The 22,410-nt window shown below is 36.6% G+C and overlaps 1 protein-coding gene across 1 annotated transcript in view; it reads left to right on the forward strand.

Moving 5' to 3' along the window:
- The window catches only part of ccdc33 (coiled-coil domain containing 33), a 116,231-nt gene that overhangs the window by 27,600 nt on the left and 66,221 nt on the right, over window positions 1-22,410 (forward strand). The window contains exons 4-8 of the mRNA XM_073868846.1: window positions 1,837-1,997; window positions 12,815-12,954; window positions 14,249-14,358; window positions 20,124-20,228; window positions 20,765-20,856. Of these exons, the coding sequence (XP_073724947.1) occupies window positions 1,837-1,997; window positions 12,815-12,954; window positions 14,249-14,358; window positions 20,124-20,228; window positions 20,765-20,856 (608 nt within the window). The remainder of the gene's footprint in view (window positions 1-1,836; window positions 1,998-12,814; window positions 12,955-14,248; window positions 14,359-20,123; window positions 20,229-20,764; window positions 20,857-22,410) is intronic.

The following is a 22,410-nucleotide window of genomic DNA, read 5'->3' on the forward strand; positions in this document are numbered from 1 at the left end:
TGAAAAAAATGTATGAAAACTGAGACCTTGCACTGGTCTCAAAATATTGACATATGAGATATCGGTATAGTTACAAACATTTGATAAAAACCTTATTTTTTTATGGTAAGTTTGACATTGGTCATTAGTCATGAACTAGAATATGATTTCAACAGTTTCTGCGTCCATTGCATGTCATAATTTTCGTAATTACGAGAAAACAGCCTCTAATGTTATATTTTAAGTTGAACTTTTTTTCTAAATGACATTTTACTGACATAATTTTTATTGTTTCTGCATGACATTGCTGTGGTCAGGTGGTACAAGTCAGAAGTCTCTAATTAGTTTTAATTGTTTAAATTTTGGTTGTGTTGCTAATTGCTAATCGCAGCGAGCTTCTCCCGGACCCTGCCCACCTGCCATACCATATGACATGAAGTAAAGAGAGATTGTTTTGATTGCACATGAATTTGTCAAAAATAGTTAAGCTCACAGAAAAGTAATGAAAAAAAAAAAGAATATTCCAAAACAAATTCCAGTTTTTCATTTTATTTTCATGGCGACTTTAAATGTTTAAGTTGCTATAAATGATAAATAGAAAGTTGAATTAACTCCTGAACTAGTAACAAAACTTGTAATTAATTGTAAATTCAATTTGAAAATGTAAAAATTTAAGTGCAACAAGGATTTTTTTAACAGTGTATTTATTTAGCAACACGTATCCCAAAACAAATGTTTCTCAGCGCTCACATGACCACTGACCATAATAACTTAACCCAAGTTTTCAACCAAAAATTTAAATATCCCTCTGCTTATCCGTCTCATGACGAATGCGTTCAGGTTTAGCAACCTTCAATGCATCTCTTGTTGAATTGCAAACGACATTACGCCGCACCAACCGGCTTACCGAAAATATCCTTAGCGCCGGTCTGCGCAATGCCTAGGTTTAAGAAGCTTATTTTTTAAGAAGATGAAAATCGAGGCAGGCTGTGAAAAATGTCTGATTCTAACAGACTTCAGCTTTATGCCTGGAAACCAGACTCTTTTCAGGAGAATGTTGAGCATAAAGCAAACGCGATAGGACCTTGCACAAGAGAGATGTTGTTTCATTGTTGCATCTGATGACTTTTCCCTCGCCTTTGATTCCAATTGAAAAGAAATAGCCGTCGCTCCAGTGCCTCGCACAATGCCGAGTGCTTCAGGGTTACTGTGACGCAGGCATAGATTGACTTCCACAGGAGTTGCATATGACTCCCACTGTGAATAGCCATTTATACTACAGCTGCGTCTATTGTTAAATTACCTGTTGCTAAGGAACCGCTCTGACTACATAGATTCTCGCTTAGCCAAAGTCTACTTGTTAGTCTTTATACAAAGAAATCAACTTTTAACATAATTAGCTGATTTGAAGTACAGCAAGCTTCATATTTTAAAATAGGTAAGTGGTGTTTGCTAAGGCAAACATTACTGTGAACGTTGCTCAAACGGAGTATTAAACTTTGACGAAAACTGCTTGTAGGCTACTACAGACATAAATGATACACGTGGCTTGCTGAGAAGCATGTTATTACATTTCTAAGAGTTCATATGTAAAATCTAGATGCAAGCTATAAAGCATCTATAGATTTGTGTTGAAAAAAAGAATTTTAGGAATTTTCCAACCACCCAAAACAATGCAGCTTATGTTAACCAACTAGAGAGGTCATATTAACACCTAGCTACCTCATAGCAACATGCTAAAAACTATTTTGTACACCTCAGTTACCGTATATTGTAGCAACACCCTGACAACCACCCGAGGTTCTTTTAAGATGATAAAAATCACTAATCACAACATCTTTACTGTGTATTTTGAAGGTAACAGAGTCTCCATTGACAAGAGAAGATCACGCCCACTCCTTTGCTCAAGAGGGCCACGTGTCCCGCCCAGGGGCGGAGACACTGAGCGTCATCTTGCACGGTGCCGCCGACCTGCCCCCCCTGAGTGACGGAGGTGTCCCGCTTCCATTTGCTATCATGTAAGTAAAATCGCTAAACAATTACCCCTCCACTAAAGACAACCTGAGCTGCTTCTGTTATATTTATTGGACCAACTCCTCTGCTTTACCTGTCTCTAAAAATGTGTTTTGATCTGTTGGAGATGCCATCTATCTACTTCAAATTGAGAGAGCGTATTGAATCATTAAGTTAATTTATAATATTTATCTTTAATTTTTCTGCCTAATGGTACCTTGTTTTTTGTTTGTTTGGCACCAATGGTGCATTTGCACTTTTTCCAAAGCGGTTTCAGTATGAATACATTTGTCATGTTGCTATTGTTATGTGATGACTCAGCTCACATGGACTCATGGGATAGTAAAATATCCGCTTAAAAATCTAGCCGGAAGTAGTAGGTAATTCGGGTACTTTTTGCCTACTGTTTTATTTGGACATGCTACTTCTTGGCATACTGATTTTTGCCTGTTATATAGTATGGAAGTAGGTGATTTTGGGCGCCGCAACTTTTCATCATGAAAACACGTTTTTACGAAATGGATTAGTCGAAATGGATTTATTGCTTTTTGGAACCAAACTCTGCATATTGTTTTGCAATCCAGCATATAGTGTAAAGTAATAGAATTTACATACAGTATAGTGTGAACAAATTTGTCTGAATGAACTTATAAAATACTGTTAGCTGTTTTTTTAGATGTAACTGCTGTTACTATTAAAGCATGATGCTTGTTGTGAGATGGTGATAAACAACCTGACCTTCACCTCTCCACCCACCTGAAAAAAACGTGTAATGGTGCTTTTAGCATCTGGTGGGAGTCAAGATTCACGCCACAATGGGCAATGTCCGCATGCCGGGATGAACACATGATTTCTTGAAAGAGAGCAATCTCCAGTGTTTGTTCAGGAGTCTGAGTGTGTGTTTGCTGACTTGTGCTTTGTGCACAGACACATGAATGAATTTCGGAGAACTACAGACAATCATTTCAACAGTTCATGTATTTTTCAGAACTGACGGTCTGTTTATGACTTCATCTAATCTTTTTGAGTTCTTGTACGGGTAGTTTTTGCATGCAAATTGTTTTGAGAAAAACATTTTTTGATATTAAGATAGATCAAGATCAAATAACAAAAGATCACGATGATGCGGATTCATCATTTGGATTTAATTCACACAGTTATTTTCAGCCCATGGTTGGATCATAAAAGAACAGACCCAATTGGTTGGTTACTGTATAAATTAACTTGTTGGTTGCTTTAGGCCAAAATGCTGGGTGGTTTTTATCTTATGTTTGTGTCAAATATGTACATTTACTGTATATTCACACTACCACAGCTGGCTGCCCTGCCAAAGACGCTATAGAAAAAGAGAAGTGGACGCTCTGATGCTCAAATGCATTCTTTAGAATCCTTTTCTGCATTTCGATTGGTTGCCGCTGAACCGTTACCATAAAGTTTACCTGATTTCAACTTTCTTCGATGACTTCCAGCCACTTTGACGCTCTCGCCGGTGGCGGTGGGATCACACAGTTGGGTGATTCTCACGAAACCATTGAAACACCACGGCACTAATAATTTTAGCTTTAAAATGTGTAATATAGTAACATTAAAAAGCATCAGAATTAACACAATACTGTGTACTACCTTGCACAATGTGTGATTTCAACATAAGAATTTATAATTGTAAATTTTATCTCATTTTCTGCTGAAATTCTCATTACCGCAATGTGTCCGGCTGTGTTTGAACATGCATTATGTTGTAATTTAATCAAATTAACACAAAAATATTAAGAAAAAAAATAAATGGATGTTTTGCTAGACTACTTTAGATGACAGAAAAAATATTTACTGAATATTCATGTATAATCAGGGAGCTACACTGCGACCAAAATGGTCGCATATGCGACCTTTTGAACTGCCGTTGCGACCCTAATTTTTAATGGGTCGCAAATGTGCTACCTAATGTTTTAGACAATATGCTATGATTTACTATGAGCATTTATTAAAACAGAAATGTGGATTTTAAGAATACGTTTTATAACGTGCTCTGAGCCATCAACACGTTGGCTTCATTTTGGGTGAAAGCACGTCGTGTCTCTCCCTATCAGTGTGCGTTTGCGTGCTCAGCTGTTTCTCAATGAATTAGGTGCGACGCGACGCAAGCGCAGTGTCTTCCATGTTTCTGAACTTGAGCAGAGGTCTTTCTTCACTGAGGACGCGGGACCCGTATGGTTCCGGGTTTATATTTTAAGTGGTCTGTCGGGTCCGGTTAGGTCCTAGTTTAATTACTTTGGGTCCCAAGTCTGATTAATGTTGTGTTTATAACCCGAGTCGATCGGAAAACGGCCATGAGCGCTACCGCGCTAAAGCTCGGGTGAAGTTTCAGCGTGCCTTCGGTTTCTATGGCGATGGTTCTTGTTACGACCACGCGCTGCATTTGCTTTCTCACATTTTTTTATGGCCGTTAATAAACCATATCTTTTCTAAAACCATATCCATATTAAGTTTGGACAGAGATTGTAGCAAAGAGCAATGCTAATGTCAAGCCAATTGCACTGAACGAGCAAAGCAATGCATGTAAAGTCTGTCACCGGGACAGCAAGTAGACTTTTAAATCTGAAAAAAATGAGTGGATTAAGCTTTTTAAATCGGCAAGAGAGAAATAGAAAGATAGAGCAGAAGCAGTAAAAGTGCCTATCTAATAGTAATTATTACCATTATAACATCAGTCATAACATCAGTCATAACATCAGTCACATTTATAATCTATAGACCTGCAATATCTATTAATATACTATACATCGTATTGTACTATATTGAGTTTGATAAAAGGGGTCTAATTGCTTCATATATCAGTGCAAAAACAGTAAGTGTTTTTGTGGTGCTTTGACAAACAGTGTCAGCTTTGTTAATGGCAAAGAAAGTTTGGAGTGTTTAGATTAATGAAATATAATGTGAAATTAATATTAATTTTCAATAAATCAAAGTATTGTGTTGTGTCACACATTATTAGTTCTTCGTCACATGTATAGTAGACCATTATTTGTCAGTGGGTAATAATTGCCCTTTTCACCGGCTACCACCACCAAGTAAATTTCCGATCTGTGGGAAACACGACTGCAACGTTTAAGAAAACAAGAAGGCATGTGGTTTAAAAGATGGCAAGTAAAATAAAAAGCATATCTGTATGCAATACAGTTTCATTATTGTTTATTATTATCCAGAGCGCCTTAATATAACTTGAAAAAAATATGTGCGACCAAATCATATTTTGCGCCAGTAACTGAAAAAGTTGGTAGCGCAAGTGCCACCAGTGGAAAAGGTTAGTGTAGTTCCCTGATAATAATAATGAAGAAAAATTAGGAAAATGATGTGTCCATGCCTGATGTTCTCATCCTCCGCAACACTTTTTGAGAACAGTTTAAGCACACATACAGAATTTTAATAAAGTTTGATTTTGAGTGACCAAGCACATGGACCAGTTACTTCAAGATGGCTACCAGGTAAGATCATTTTTTTACAGTTAATTTGAAATATTGTCTTGTCAGAATGCTTACACGACATTTTGATTATCATTACCGCAACAGATGCTTATTAAATGTTAATTTAATTAATAGAAGCATAATACTTTGATTTTAAATGCATGTGCAGAATCTCCAAATTATGTTCTTTCAGGTTTGTCATGTCATTTTGAAAATATGTCACTGTTGATGTTTTCTGACTGTTGCGGTAATGAGATTTTTAGGACAAATTTTTTAAATTATGTTACAAAAAGTGTTAAATGATAAGTAAAAGTTTTTAAATTAATGTTCCCATTTACTCCAGACTTTGTTTTTCAATGTAAATTTAAGCAATTTTTACATTTTCATGCTTGACATTTTTAAAACCAAGTTTTCGTGAGAATCACCCAGTTATGCATTTTGGCTGCCATTTTTGTTTTTTCAAAATGACTGGGGCCGATCACACAGACCGTGTTAATGGCAGAACGCATTTTTTTTAAATGATTTTCTATAGGCAGTGAGCGTTATGCGCATTCTTTATCTGCGTTGAACACCTCGCCTTTTGGCCAGCCTCCTGCGCCATGGGTTTTTACAGGAGCGCTTTAAACGGAAAAGCGGCCAACGTCATACGCGTTTTTCCATTGTCCAACTGAATTTTTTAAGTTTCTAATAATATAAAAGTTAACGTTAAAGGAGCATTTATGCTTCAATATTTTATTGACAGGACAGCTGCCTTAGTGGTTACCAAAAAAGGCAATGCGGCACACCTTGCGTTTCCAGGCGTTTAAAACTCTTTTGGTGTGATCGTCCCCTTACAGTGCATTACATAGCATACATTTGTGTGTTTCCTGGGATTGAACCCACAACCTTTTACGCTGCTAACACAATGCTCTACCACCGAGCTATAGGGAAAATATGGACATTTTCTAACCAAACGAATGGGTTTGTCCCACTTTGACCCAGCCGTAGGTTAAAAATTACCCAACTTTTTTTAAGTCTTAAAGGAAAACACCACCGTTTTTCAATATTTTACTATGTACTTACCTCAACTTAGATGAATTAATACATACCTATCTTTTTAATATTTTAGGAATGATTCAAATTGGAAATCTTTCTGAAACTTTTAAGTGCTACTTTGCTCGGTTGAATATCTCAAAAATGTATCTACATGGCCCTAAAAAGCTCTTTATCATACAAAAATTCCATGTTCACATTTTTTATAAAGAGCCAAACAAAATGATGGGCCATTACTTGCAAAAATGCCATTCAAATGCACATTTAACCATTTTTGGCTGACTGGCTGAGTGTTGCTATTTAAACGCACCCTGTCTATTTGAAAAGAAAGGTTAAATTGTAAATCTATCTCGATGTTGATCTCCATTTGTGTAGCTTGAGGCTTTTCCTGGAGAGAGAAACAGACACTGTGCTAATGTTTTTCCACCGTTTGATCTGATGCCCAAATAATGAGACGCTTATGAATAATAAATTCGTTTCGTGTGACCTTGGGGGGAAATGCAGTGGGCCGTAATCTGAGGTTGGGTTGAAGGGAGACTGTGCAAATTTACATGGGTCTGTCTGTCGTGGGGGCGGGGCCACCAATTATACCACTGATAATGAAGACCGCTGACTTGATTGAAAAAACTCCCAATCAATATTGAGTCGGATCAATTTCCCAATTACGCCAGCTGGATGATCATTTACCTTTTATCAGTGGGTGACTGACACGCAGACGGTTGAAATGCGTCTGAGTGCAAATATGGCCGCCATCACACGGGGGGCAAACTTCAGAGGATGAGCTACACTTCAAATAGAATGGACGGGGTTTTTTCAAGGCACTCTGCCATAAATTTTTCATCCGCATCTGGCTTTGAGGCACATGGGGAGGAGGGAAGGCCAGTTGGGGGGCAAATCGAAAGCTTCTGCTCAAACCTGGATTCTAGGAGGAAAAAAGGGGGAGCCTGACTAAAAACAATAAAAACAAGATTATTATTTACACAACAACAAAGACTGGTTTATATTCGAGTGTTGTTTGGATGCTCCGAGGCTCTTCTCTTTGAGTAAAGGTGAAACAAATACTTATGATCTTAGGGATGGTGGCCGAGGCAAACTGGGATGAGGATTCTGCTATTGATGTCCTACAGGGAAAAGACAAAACAAAGAGAGAAAGTGTACAGTGCTGCCACAACAGACTGCCAGAGAGGTGATTTAAAGGGATAATTGGCCTATATTGCAGTTACTTCCTGATTTTTTTGCATGTTTGTCACACTTTAATGTTTCAGATCATATCAAAGATAACAAAAGTAAATGGTTTTTATTATGAAGAGATGATCGAAAACACACCAGCAAGTCCACGTCTGAATGGCTGAAGAAGAACAAAATAAAGATTTTGGAGTGAACTAGTCAAAGTCTTGACCCTTAATCCTGTTGAAATGTTGTGGCATGACCTTAAAAAGGTGGTTCATGCTTGAAAACCCTCTAATTTGCCTGAATTACAACAATTGCTAAGGGTGGCCCAACTAGTTATTAAGTTTAGGGGCAAGCATGTACAGGGCCATGTGTTTTTGCATTTTGTTTTCCCTTCATAATAAAAACCTTCGTTTAAAAACACTTTTTCACACCACTGTATGTCAAAAACTTTTAGAGCAAAATGTAGAGAGTAGTCATATATATATATATATATATATATATATATATATATATATATATATATATATATATATATATGTATATATATATATGTATATATATATGTATATATATATATATATATATATATGTATGTATATATGAGGAGCTCAGATGCAAAACCTTTAGTGCATCTGTTTTCTTGAACTATAAATTAACTTTTTATCAGGCTCTTATGTTTAGGTTCAGTAATTTAACTTTAACAAACATTTACTATGTGGAGGTTGGTGCCAAAAAAATATTGCATGTACTTGGTTTTTGCAGAGGAATGCATATATTTTTACTTCTTTAGCGAAACACAAAAATGAATTTGCAAAAAGTTTCTCTTTTGCACACAATGGCTACGTTTACATGCAACTAAATAATCTGTTTGTAATTGTATTAATGGCTTAATTGTATTGAAAAGCCTTCATTTAAACACCTTAATCGATGCGATTAAGGCCGATCGGATGCAAATTGCGATCGTATTGAAAGAGGTGGTGTAGTCCAAACTTTGATACGACCAGCAGCAGAAAAAAACGCACGTTAAAGCGTGAATTGTATTATTTTCTCAGACAGATTAAAAAATACATTGTGCACATGCACAATATCGGCAGGCCGATATTATCGGCCGATATTAGGCATTTCCAAATTATCGGTATCGGCATTCATAATGGCCGATAAATGAATATTAAAAAAAAAAAACGGCCGAAACGGCCTTCAAGCATGTCATGAGTGTTGCCGTTGTATAGTTTGTACACCAGAGGGCACTCTACAACCTCCCTGTTGGCAACACTCATGTATAACACGTCACACATCCTGCAACCTGCTGATCGGGCAGAGAGAACAACGGTTAAGTGAGTTCATGGGGAGTTGGTCACGAGACAATAAAAGAAAGTTTCTTTTTAAAATGCATTATCATATTATTTTAGTTAAAACTCATAAATAACTAAAAATTACTAATGTTAGGGAAATCTGTTAATGTTTTGTTGCGCGTATCTGGGAAAAAATATTGGCCGATATATCGGAATATCGGATTTTAAAACCAACAAACAATTGTATCGGTATCGGCCTTCAAAATCCTTTATCTGTCATGCTCTAGTCATAACATTAGGCTACATAAAGCAATAAAATGGCGTCATGCCTTTAGAAAATTGTGTTTTCATTACCTATATCTGAAACTTCTCCAACCTTCTCCAAATCGGCTTTGTACATTTAGATAAAGCGTGAACTCGACGAGAGATGCTGTGTGTTGCCAAGTCCTCTACCTTTTTCGAGTTCAGATTTGGACTACTGTTTAAACTGTCTCCGCAGGTTGTTTTTTCTTCTGCGGGTTAAAGATAAAAGGATTTTGTTCATTGGTTATTGGTATTTGGGCTGTGATTAGTCATTGGGATGCTTTTGGGCTAGTTTTCAAAGTCCATTGGGATGGTTTGATAGGCAAAGCTGGCAAAATGTTTATGGTGCATATAAACTTGTCTTAACCTTCAATTGGATTAAATTCAGTCGGATTGACAAAATTTGTGCATGTAAACATAGCCAATGAAGTTGGATGGGGACTGGAGTCATCAAACTTCAAATATTATAAATGTTATCCATCTGATATTTGCTTTACAGTATTAAGTCCTCTGAATTATGTTTATAAGTAGTAGACCAAGCATGTGAACTCCTCGTGATGAGTCGTTTTTAAAAATGAAAAGAATGCAGAGGAGTTTCCAGACTTTATGGATTTTTGTATGACTGAACTATGACATTTTTTATTGAGACATTACTTGGCTTTACTCAGTGATCTTCAGATTTCATCATGCAGTCTCTATTTATATGATGCATCCTATCATTCAAACGATAGGGAGGATAAACTAACAGAACTGACATAATTACAGTTAAATAAAGATTAAATAAAGCTCTTTCTCAGTCACTTATAACGGATAGCTGGTGCAATGCTGGAATTCACATCCAAAAACTTCTATTTAATATGATAAAGCTATTCGATCGACATCTTGGTCCAATGCTACAGACAGCAATTGGCTCTTATTCTTAGCTGGAGTCAATAGTCATAAGAAATTTATGACCAACGAGAATTCAGTATCACATTATTTGTCTCGAGCTTTGCACCGGATTAAGCCGTATAAAGTTTTGGACGTTTTCTCTCTCATTTGTCGTCTCCGAGGGCCACAGCTGAAAAACTTCTATTTTAGTTTCATTTGTACCCACATTCCTGGCATACAGTATCTTATCTGTTTCACATATTATAAAGATGAGTGGTCTCGTATCTGTCCTCCCCCGTCTGAGGGTTCGCAGTGGGAGCCCTGCTGATGGGCTGCACTTTTAATGAGAAATTTCCCAGTACCGCAGAACCTTCTGAGTGCTGCTCCCCGTCTGACGATAATGTGATCTGACTGCTGCGGGCTTGTTAAAATAAACCCCAATGACCGGGAAGAAGCAAAGGAGGAATAAGAAATTAAATACTTATCTGCTTTTATTGCCGATGATTCATTATTGCTCCCATATGAACAATGGCTGAAATAGTTTTGACTTCATTGTTGTCAGGCAGTAGTAGGTTGCAAAAGTTGCAAGCATCAATATTGAAAAGTTTTCCGGTTCACCAAGTTTTTATTTTGCTTTTTTGTTCAAACGTTTCTGTTTTGATTTCGACTCTTAATTAATAATTATACAAAATCACGCTCTCTGAAAATGAGAACTGGGGCATGAAACTGAGCTTTTGTGTATCTAATGAGAGCTTTCAGTGCATCAGACTTTCTTATATGACACGTATAACCAGAGCATTATGGGTAATTCTGGGCCCTCGTGAATTAAATTGGAATGCTGGGGGTCTCTTTTGGATGAGAAAGTGATAATAAAAGTGGATGGTCTGAGCACTTTGTGCTAGGACTTTGACAATGCATCGCGTTTTCAATTAAAAATATCTGTCTGAAATCAATTCTGAATTGCAAGACTCTGATTATGTGTTTCATGCGCAGCTTGCGCGTGTACTACGGGTGTTTGATCAGTAGGAATTCCTTATCTATCCAAAATCATTACGAGTCTGAGTCGTTTACAACGTGCAATTAAAAAAGCAACACTCGTCAAACACAATCATTGATAATATGGAATATTTTGATGAAAAAAGCTCTGCACAAGAGCGCCCTCTGGCTTTTGGATGTGGCGGCATTTCACTGTAATTCATTAAAATTAATTCATTAAGAAAACGTGCATTTGCACGATTAATCGTCCCAGCCTTACTTTGGGCACTTTTTAGCACTGTTTTGACTAGAGGTCGACCGATAGTGGATTTTACCGATACTGATAACAAAGTGGGTCCTTATTTGCCGATAACCGATTAATTGACCGATAGTTTATAAAACGTATACTGGATAAAAAAAACGTAACACTCAAAGTGAAAGAGTGACAGAATTTTTTACAAAATAAATAAAACAACAGTATGAACATGTGCTAAATTAAATAAATGTATAAATGAAAATGTATTCATTATATTAATATGTATTTAAGTAAATACTTCTTCTGGTTACATTGAAATTACATAAATGTATATTACATGTTTAGTCTTGTACTTTGTTTGCTTCTGTTTTAACACTTAATGATTATCTAATAAAAAAAAAAAAAAAACTTAAATAAGATTTTGACTCGTTGTATATGTTAATGTAGCCAACAGCTGCATAGTTTGCTTTCTCTTATTATTACCTTAAAATATGCAGCTTAGCTGGATAAAACATTTGGGTTGGATTTATCTGCATGTATTTAACTGTTTGAGGTACTACTAATATTAGCGTCCTGTCAGCCTTGATAACAAACTTCCTGCTGTTGTTTCTCTGCTAATGCAGCATCTAGTCGGCAAATTAGTTACTTTATAATGATATATAGCAAAGGATGCAACTCGGCACAACTATCGGCATGGATCTTTACCAATAGCTGATTGTTTCAACAATTAACTATTGGTTTAGATTAATCTGCAAAACCGATCTACAAAACAATATTGTTCATTGTTTGTTCATGCTAGTTAATGTTTATTAATTCAACCTTATTGTAAAGTGTTAGCAATTATTTTTGTTTTCTTTCAGCCCACAAACATACAGGACTTCTTTATTAATAAAGCTGAAAAGGTTTTGGAGAAAGGATTTTTGTGATAAGTAGGCATTAGCAACCTGAATTCAGCTTTCTGTGTGTTTTGTAACAGGTGAAGTCTTGTTTTTGTGGAAAGGGCAAAAGGTTACTTACAAAACTTTCTAGACTGGCGAGCTGCCAACTTGTTTGTTGCTTGAGGATTATGTTTAGTGGAAAATCCTCAAAGAGGATTGAGACGGCTAATTGTGCAATAGCAATTATAAAACGCACAAATATTTATCAAACATTGATTTCCGCATGAATATATTCAATGAGATCTGGTGAAGGGAAATTTAGTCAAATTGCAATATTTACATTTTTTACAAAAATTATATTAAAAATGTTTTCATTGGTGTCATTTCATTTTGATCGTTTATATTTTTTGATTGGTTATGTAAATTATTTTATTAATAAACATGCATGTGCTATGGTTTATTATTTATACTAGTACTACTACTAATAATAATGCAGACTTTTACATATATTGTTTTGTGTGTACTGTTGGCTTGTAATTGAGACTTATTGTATATATTTATTTTCTGTATTTGTGCTTGTAGGAGGAGTCATGCGGATGTGGCATGTGATTGGAGGAGCCACGCCGTAACCAGGTGCCCACCTCACCCTACACACAACCCCTCATGGGAGGAGACAATCAGGGTGGAGCTAAGGGACACCAAATGGGAAACCCATCGGAAGGGTGAGTATTCGCCCGACTAACACAATCTATCTACACTTATCTATCTATCCATCTATAGTCATGTTTCAGTTTTGTTTTAAATCCCTTTTCACCTAAAGAAATCCACAAAGCTGATATCAGAACCAGTATTGCGCTTGACTGGACCTGTTGAATATTAATGGGCAAGCTTTCTTCCTGTTGCCGCCATGAGAGAAAGCAAAAAGGAAAGAATGACAGAAAAATCTATCGGTGTGAAATTGTTTTCACTGCTTTGGTAGGCCGGGTTTTGAAAGGGTCCATGTGTTGATGATAATTGCAGACCGCGGGTCTGATTATTCCAGCTATGTGCTTTCTGTAAACTGACAGAATAATTACACACCGGGCTTTAATGGCTCTCCTGAAGAGAAAAAGTGAGCCATAGTCGTGGATGTGTGAGGAATGCTGATGGATGGTATCCATTGAGCGAGTTCCTGAAGAATCCAAAACATCTCTAATCCTGACGGTGTCTACTAGCTTTTCTCTTATTGGTTAGCTTTCCAACCTCACAGGACCAGGAAGGAAACGCGTTGTTGGGCACGTAATAAGATCGGAGACGTTTTGCTTAAGAGTCTGGGAACAAGTTCCTCTGCTTAGCTGGATATCCTTTGTGATGTTTGTCTTTGCCTGTTAAACAAGGGAAAGATGGATTGTCTTGTCAAAGGTTGAAATGAGACCAAAATCAAACAAAGATCTAGACTTTGTGGGTGTTTATTGGATCAGCGCCCATCAGACGATGGAGAAAGATGCTGTTTTTCTCTGGGACCACACACTGGCACAATGCAAATGTGATTTAGGGCATCCTGCTGGATAAACATCCTTGTTGGTCTTGGTAAAAAATGTATTAAAGGCGGGGTGCATGATCTCTGGAAGCCTATGTTGATTTTTGAAATCACCTAAACAAACATGCCCCTTCCCCAATACAATCTGGACCTTCTTTTGATAAACCCGCCCCACACATACGCAACCCAGGCAACGATGTCAGTTAGTAGACACGCCCCTTACTGCTGATTGGCTACAAGTGCATTTTGGTACTCAGCCCGACTCCCTTTTCCAAAGCGTTTCTCAAAAATCATGCACCCCGCCTTTAACCAGATTTTAAAGCTAGGTTTATTATCAGGTTTACAGCTAGGATTCGAGCAACATTTATTCAAAATTGAGGCTGGTTTGCTTGCACTCTTCCTGGATGCCCAAAACGGCAGGGTGGGTAGCTCGATAAAATTTGAGACACTGCCCTAAATTTGAAAAGTTTTATGTCAACTGTTTGTTTCTCTCGCAGATGTTACCCTCACCGTGGCTGATGGTCGAACCAAAGAGCTTCTGGCCCATTTCCGGCTGCCCGTGCCGTATCTGCACCCGTTTCATCATTATCACCTAGAGCTGGTGCAGGTCAGTCATCAATGCTTCTGTAACCTTCTGCTTCTATCATCCAAGTACTTTTATGATTGGCTCAACTACGTCACATGACCAGCTGCATCCAATCACAATCTCACATTTATATATAAGTCATTATGGTCTAAGCGAGTGCTTTCTTTGCTACCAGCCATAGAGAAATTTAGGCTTGCTTATTTACATCCCTGCTCTTGACATTTACGATTTCACTCCTGGCCATTCAGCCCTACCGCACGGCACTGCGAAAGGAAACGGCACGCTGCCGAATCATTCAAGTGATTTGAGCACAGCTCGTCATCCCCGCTGCGAGCCTCGGTTAGGGTGCTGGATACCTGCAGCTCCGGTGATATTGAGCGACAGGAGATGCCTCAGGCACAATTCATCAAAGAAAGTCTGTGTGGAGTATAGAGAGCAACATGAATAAACCATATTTCCTCCGTCAACCTCCAACAGAAGTCGAGCTCAGGTTCAGCTTTAGGTTTAAGCGCTTTAATGGTATTTGAACATCGGTTAAGAAGCATATTGTCTTGAATAATAATTAGTTGTTGGATGAAAAAAATTAAAGGCGAACTTGGCTTGATGTATCAATTGGTTTGTCGATTTTCAAACAGCTAGTAACCATTGCTAATCATTTGGAAGGTGGTATTATGGGGTGTGGGCCATTTTTATATTTATGCATTTGGTAGATGCTTTAATTTAAACAACTGATCTGTGGTGATGCAGTACATAGTATACTATAAAACCAGAGAGAAACGCTTGTTTGGATCAGTACAAATTATGGTTGGATGCCAATACTGCTGAATAGTTGATTAAAAAGCAAGAAAAGTCAGACAGACAGGTAGGAGACACAGAAAGACGGCTCTAGTGTCCTGAGATGGTGTTTTATCTCCAGTTTGTCTATCTTCAACCCTTTAGCTGTCAGTGTCTGGCCAAAAGCCACAGAGACAGAGCGGACGTGTTCACATGAGATTGGGCAGCACGTTTCTCCTTCATCAAAGATTGCAGACTGAAAGTCATAAACTATTTATTTCTCACCGTGGCCACTGCAATGGCATCTCTCTTTTCAATATATACTAAATCAAATCAGTCTGAAATATAAAAAATAAATACAAAATTATCTGTGTGCCTGTCGCTTAACTGGTAGAGCATTGCGTTAGCATCCCAAATGTCATGGGTTTGACCCAAGAGAACACACATACTGATAAAAGAAAAATGTATAAATTAAATGTACTGTTAGTTGCTTTGGATAAAATTGTTTGCCAAATGAACAGTGTAAATGTAAAATGTATTTTAATAACATTTTTGGATTCTTTATTATTTTTGTATTTAAGTATTTAATTAGACATTTTCATATTGTGATGTAAATATTTTTAATTTAGTAATTTTTATTTTTAACTTTTATAAACAATAATATAAATTTATGTTTTTTTTATTAATAAAAATTTAATTTAATGCTTAAGTTTTAAAAACTTTGTAACTGTGCGTTCACACCAGACGCGGAAGAGGCGTCAAGCGGAGTGATTTACATGTTAAATCAATGCTAAGATGCGAATAGGCATCCTGTGGCGTGGTAAGCGCGAATGGCACAGCGAAATAACATGTTATTTTGTCATCGTTTCACGCGTGTAGGTCCAGAAAGCTGTTTTCGACCATGATAAGTAAATTCCTAAAACGGTCAATTTTTCTTATAACGTAGCATGTTTCTCATTTCATGTGATATAGTACTGATCAATCTATAGGTTATTTAGTACTGTAACACATTCTGATTTAAGTTTACTGTACCTTCTCAGAGTTTTTCAAAATAAAAGTAAATCAGGTTTAAATGTAAAGTAACACTTGTTACTAGGGATGCACCGATAGGATTTTTTTGGGCCGATTCCGATTTAAACAGACAACTTCTGGCCGATACCGATATTAAACACTTGTATACAATACTATACAGTTGGTCTATTAGCTAGTTTATTTCTGCATCAAATTATTTTTACTGAACATGGATTTGAATTAACATTCAACTGACCAACATAATAAGAGAGGCACAAATTAAGCTAAAACAAATATAATAAGACAGCATGACAACCTTCAAAGGTGGTTTTTGCTATTCAGCATTTATTTTATTAACAACATTAACTCATTTTTTACATATAATGGATTTCTTTATGCAGTTAATTAATAAACAATCGGTATCGGCTTTTCGTGCTATTGCCGATATGCAGATGGTTTCAAATTCATCAAAAATCGGCCGATAAATACATCGGTGCATCACTACTTTTTACTTTTGTCTTGCTGCTAATACTGTTGCATTATGTTAAGAATTTAGACTATGCTTATTTAATTTAATATAATTTTCTTAGTGCTCATACTGTTGAACATTTTTTTTATTCACAACAAATAAAGTTTGTACTGTCGGGTTGCTTTTGAAACATTTGATGAAACTGAAATTTAAAATAATAATGTAATCTAATTATTTTTTTCAAAGATAAACACAAAAATATGTTTGCAGTTACATATTAACAAGGTCATAGTCATGTATATTTACTAAAACATGTGTAATACAAAAATCTATCTTGTTCTGTTGTGTTACTTTTTACCCACCTGTTACTTTCTTCCCAGCTGTCAGGGTCAAAAGTAACAATGCGATACTTATGTTCAAAGTGAAATTATACTGAAGTCCTTTTATATTTGTTCAAAATTCCACCTGGTATTGATATACCATACGTGTGAGCTATTGACCACAGCAAAAAAATATATCCCTGTCTTAAACATTATCTGTACAGTACTTTTGCCCCTGCTTTCCCCTACTTATTTTTAAATAGAGACAGAGCGCAGTTATGCAAATTTGAAAACCACGCCCACCGGGGGGGAATTCAATCCAACCGTCTCCATTGACTTTGTATTGCGAGAAGCCGCCTCCTTGTCATTTCTGGCTTATAACAAAAAACTAAATAATGCCTAAAAGCAGCTGTGTGACAATATGTACAGCTAACAAGCCAAAGAACCCAGAAATAAGTTTTTATAAGCTGTCGAGCCGTAAAACCCAGTCTTTAAGGAGAATAAAGTGGATCGCCGACTGCGTTTCCCCCTAGTGGACGCAGTTCTACTTGTAGGAGTGCTGTGGGGGGTTGCCTGTGTCCATTTCTGTGTCTTTAGGCGCTCGTTTTTTGGGGTTGACAGCTTATAAAAACTTATTTACAGATTAAACTTAAAAACAGAATAATACCTAAAAGCTGATGTGTGACAAGGTGTACATCTAACACGCCAAAAAAAAAAAAAATACGTTTTTGTGGGCTGTCGACTTCAAAAAACGAGCGTTTAGACCAAAAATGGAAACAGGCAACTTTTCATAGTACTCCTATTAGTAAAACTGCGTCCAATAGGGGGAAACGTAGTCGGCGATCCACTTTATTCTCCTTAAAGGCTGGGTTTTGCGGCTCGACAGCTTGTGGAAGCTTGTTTCTGGGTTCTTTGGCTTGTTGGCTGTGCATGTTGTCCCGGGGCAGCTTTTGGGCATTGTTCAGTTTTTTGTTATAAGCCAGAAATGACAAGGAGGCGGCCTTTTGCAATACAAAGTCAATGGAGACTTGGATTGCTTCCCCCCCGGTGGGCGTGGTTTTCAGGTTGTGACGCGCTGCGCTCTGTCTCTATTGCTTATTGTATTCACAATAGATGCTTTACACATAGTCCATTACAGACTCTACATTTCTCGATTTTGCACTTTTGATAATGATTAAAAAGCATTTTTTATATTTACTAGTGTATGTTTTTCATGAAGAATGAATCCAAAGTGCTGAAATGTTGATGGACTGGCTCAGTTTGAGACAGTCATGCATCATTGTTTAGACTGGCGCTGTGATGAATACTCTGTGCTGTACTGCCCTCACCAGTGATATTTTATGATGCCCATAAACATTGATCCTCTCAGTGTTGTTTTAATAGAAGACGCTCATGAGAGCCCTGAACTGTAATCACACATTCTCAATGGCCTTGTGTGTCACCTACACACACACACACACACACACACACAGATGCACTCACAGACGTACACACACGGAAGATAAGAGACCACGCTTAAACACAAGCCGTCTCTATTATTCAGAGGGTCATATTTTAAAGGAAGTAAACCAGTCATGACTGAGTTTATGTACTGTTCTGCTGGTAAGAATGTGGTGTTCGACGTCTAGAAGGATAATCTGTGTTTTAATGGTGTTTTTTAATGTACCGGTATTCCCTAAAATATTTATTTTGATTAGTGAATCTCATTAAAACATTTTTAATTTACATTTTCCCATAACCATAAAAATTACATTAAAATGCATTTAATGTTTGGGTCAAAAGGTAAAAAGCCCAGACATTGAGTTAAATTAACCCAGAAAATGTTTATATTTGACCCAACAAGGTTAACCCAGCATCTTGGGTTAAAAAACAACTCAGCATATGTTAAAGCTCACATACTGTACTGTAACACACGAAGAGTCTTTAGTTTAATCAGATTTATAAAAGAAAGATTAGCTTTACCTAATCTTTCCAATAACATACGAAAAAATGAAGAAGGAGGAGTTACTACCGCGGGAGGAGCGAGTACGAGTCATGCAACACAATACAACACTGTTTAACTTATGATTCACTACATGTTCACGTCTTTAATATAATATGCACGGCATATTTCCAACATAAGACAGAAGTCTTACTTACCACATGCAACTCGTGACCCGGTTGGGACTTTTCAATGAAATCCAGCGCATCAAACACACACACACAAAACTCCGCTGCTACCCCGGATAATAAACTATATCCATTGTTTCCATAAGGCTGACTTTCTTCTCCTTACATCCAAAACCACACTTCTTCATTTATGCCATTGTTGAGTTTTGAAATTAAACACAACTGTGTCGCGTGATGTTATGTTCTAGCGTCTCCCGCTGATTGACAGGTGGGCGGGGTTTTCCGGGGGAAGTGACCATAAAAAGAAGTGACACGTATAGAAACCCCTGAAACATCAGCTGGACCTGTAATCGAAAAAAAAAAACTTTCCGAAACTTGTACGAACCCTAGCGAAGTGCATTCGGCACAGAAATACTCTGTAACACGCCCAACTGCTTTTTTGACACTTTGCCTACGTTTAGCATGAGGAAACAACTCTATAACTGTGTCAATAAGTCAGAATGCATGAAATACCATTGAACCACCCCTTTAAATTAAGATGTAACCCTGGATCACAAAACCAATCATAATTCGCATTTGGATATTTGTAGCAATAGCCAACAGTACATTGTATGGGTCAAAATTATAGATTTTTTATGCCCCAAAAATGTACATACTGTATAAAGATCTCCATGAAGATATTTTGCAAATTGTCAAATTTAGATTTTTTTGCCCCCTCAGATTCCAGATTTATAAATAGCTTTATTCAAAATTTATTTAGCTTTCAGATAGTGTATAAATCTCAATAAAAGGTCCACATATTATCTGAATTACAGTAGGTCATTTTAATGGTTTCTTGTGCATTACAGTAATGACATTTACAGTAAGCACATTTCTCAAACAAATACTCATGAAAATTTTACAGTGCAAATTTCACATCAACTTTTTTTTAATGCAACATAAAATTTGACCCAAACATACAATATCATTTTTTTTAAAGTGCATTGTTGAAAATCTATTAATAATACTGCACAAAGAGCATGCAAAACCTACTCTGAACATGAAAAATAATCAAGTATGTGTTTAATTGTTGAGATCTTACTATAACCTATTTCTACCTTTAGAGTCCCAGGGACCCAGAGTCATCTGGGACGCGTCTCTATGTCACCATGGTGCGTAAACTTAGCCTCCTTCCCAGGCAGCCCTGTTTCTACTTCACAGGCTTTGAGGTACGATTCACTTATGAGTCACATCACAACTTAATTTATGCTATTTATTAAATAAAGGGATCTAGCATTTGTTGTTGCTACACTATGCTCTAATATGGTTAACACAACACTTGCTTTACGTACTACTGTAAGTGTCAAATACTCATGGCTCCATATAGAATGCATAGTGATTTATCTTAAACTGTTGGTGTTGTACTGAATGTAATAATGAATTTCAGACCTATTTAGATATGTAAAAGTATTTTGTGCTAATAAGATCCTATTTAATTGAGATACCCAATATCCAACTTCCTGTTTCTGGCTCCCGATAGAAGATCTAACTTAATCATGCCCTCTCACAATTTCCTATTAACTCAATCTCACCATTGATCTTCTCCGTGCCAGGAGGTATTGAGTTTAATATGTCGGCGCGTGTAGCCGCATGCATCTTAGAGATGGGCAGCCGTGCTTAGTGTGAAAAATGAGCCAATGGTTATTTCTTTGTCTCTCATTGCAAAATGCCCCCATCTGTTTTTTGTCTGTGTCTTCATTCTTAGGTGTTGCTGCAGTCTGTAAACAAACCCTTCAGGATTCCAGTTGGTTCCTTGATAGCTGTGGCACGCATAGTTGCCGATTTTAACTTGCACAGGTACAGTGTGCTGTGTCGTAACACTTACAGTAAGTGATATAATTGTAGTCATTTTGCCTGCATTTTTACCTTTTAGCTGGTAGTTTTAATATCATAGTTGTGTAAAGTGTGTGTTATTGTGTCACATGCTAATGCACTTAGATTCTGTGATCTGTATGGTTAACTGCGACAGCACTCGTTGCATCGCATGCTAAAATTGGTGCTTTAAAAGCTTCATCTGTAACATTTGAGAGAAAGGGTCATGTTAGAGCGAAAAACTCCTGGTGTGTACACGTGGGTGTATTGTGTGAGTTATCAGCAGGGTGGGTAAATGGTTGTGCACCTGCCTGTTTGTGATAACCAAACGTCAACAACAGTATGATATTTATAGAGTTTTTTAATAGTAATAATCACAATAAAATGTATTTTTTGCAACATAGTTAATAAGCATAATGAAGGTTTTTACAGTTGCCAAGCAATGTAGCATCTTACACTGGTTTGTTCAAACGTTAACCATGTCACAAGAGTAGGAAAAGCAAGTATTGCCTTAACCAGAACTAGCCTACTTATTATGCTCATAAATGGTTTGATTACAAATCAACATACCTTAAATGGATAACGGTATAGTCAACTGTGCTATATGGCACTGTTTAATGTAAAGATACCTTGGAAAAATAGAACAGTCCACATTTAAAGTATGAAATAATAATGGGACTATCCACTGTAAAGACATTTCAATAATGGTACAGTCCATTTTAAAAAAATGCCTCAAGTTAATAATTGTAGGGTTCACTTTAAAGATACCTTGAATAAGTAATGATATGGTCCATTGTAAAGATGCCTTAAATGAATAGTAGTACCATCCACTGTAAAGATACATCAAATAAATAATGATACAGTGCACTGTAAAGTTTTCTCAAATTAATAATGGTATATTGTAAAGTTACTGAAAATGATTAATGGCACTGTTCACTGTAAAGATACCTCAAATAAATAACGATACAGTCCACTGTAAATGTACCCCAATTTAATTGTAAACTGTAAAGATGTCTCGAATAAACAATGGTACAGTCTACTACAAATATACCCCAATTTAACTGTAAACTGTAAAGATGCCTTAAATTAATAATGGTACAGTCCACTGTAAATATACCCCAGTTTAACTGTAAAGATGCCTTAAATAAATAATGGTACAGTCCACTGTAAATACAGAATACCCCAATTTAACTAAACTGTAAAGATATTTTAAATAAATAATAGTATAGTCCACTGTAAATATACCCCAATTTAACTGTAAAGATGCCTCAAATTAATAATGGTACAGTCCACTGTAAATATACCCCAATTTAACTGTAAACAGTAAAGATGCCTTAAATTAATAATGGTACAGTCCACTGTAAATATACCCCAATTTAACTGTAAACTGTAAAGATGCCTCAAATAAATAATGGTACAGTCCACTGTAAATATACCCCAATTTAACTGTAAACTGTAAAGATTCCTCAAATAAATATTGGTACATTTTACTGTTAAGATACCTCAAACGTTAAACTGTAACGTTTCAACTTAACAATT

This window comes from Misgurnus anguillicaudatus, chromosome 6 (genome assembly GCF_027580225.2).
Source record: "Misgurnus anguillicaudatus chromosome 6, ASM2758022v2, whole genome shotgun sequence".
In the NCBI taxonomy this organism is placed as follows: domain Eukaryota; kingdom Metazoa; phylum Chordata; class Actinopteri; order Cypriniformes; family Cobitidae; genus Misgurnus; species Misgurnus anguillicaudatus.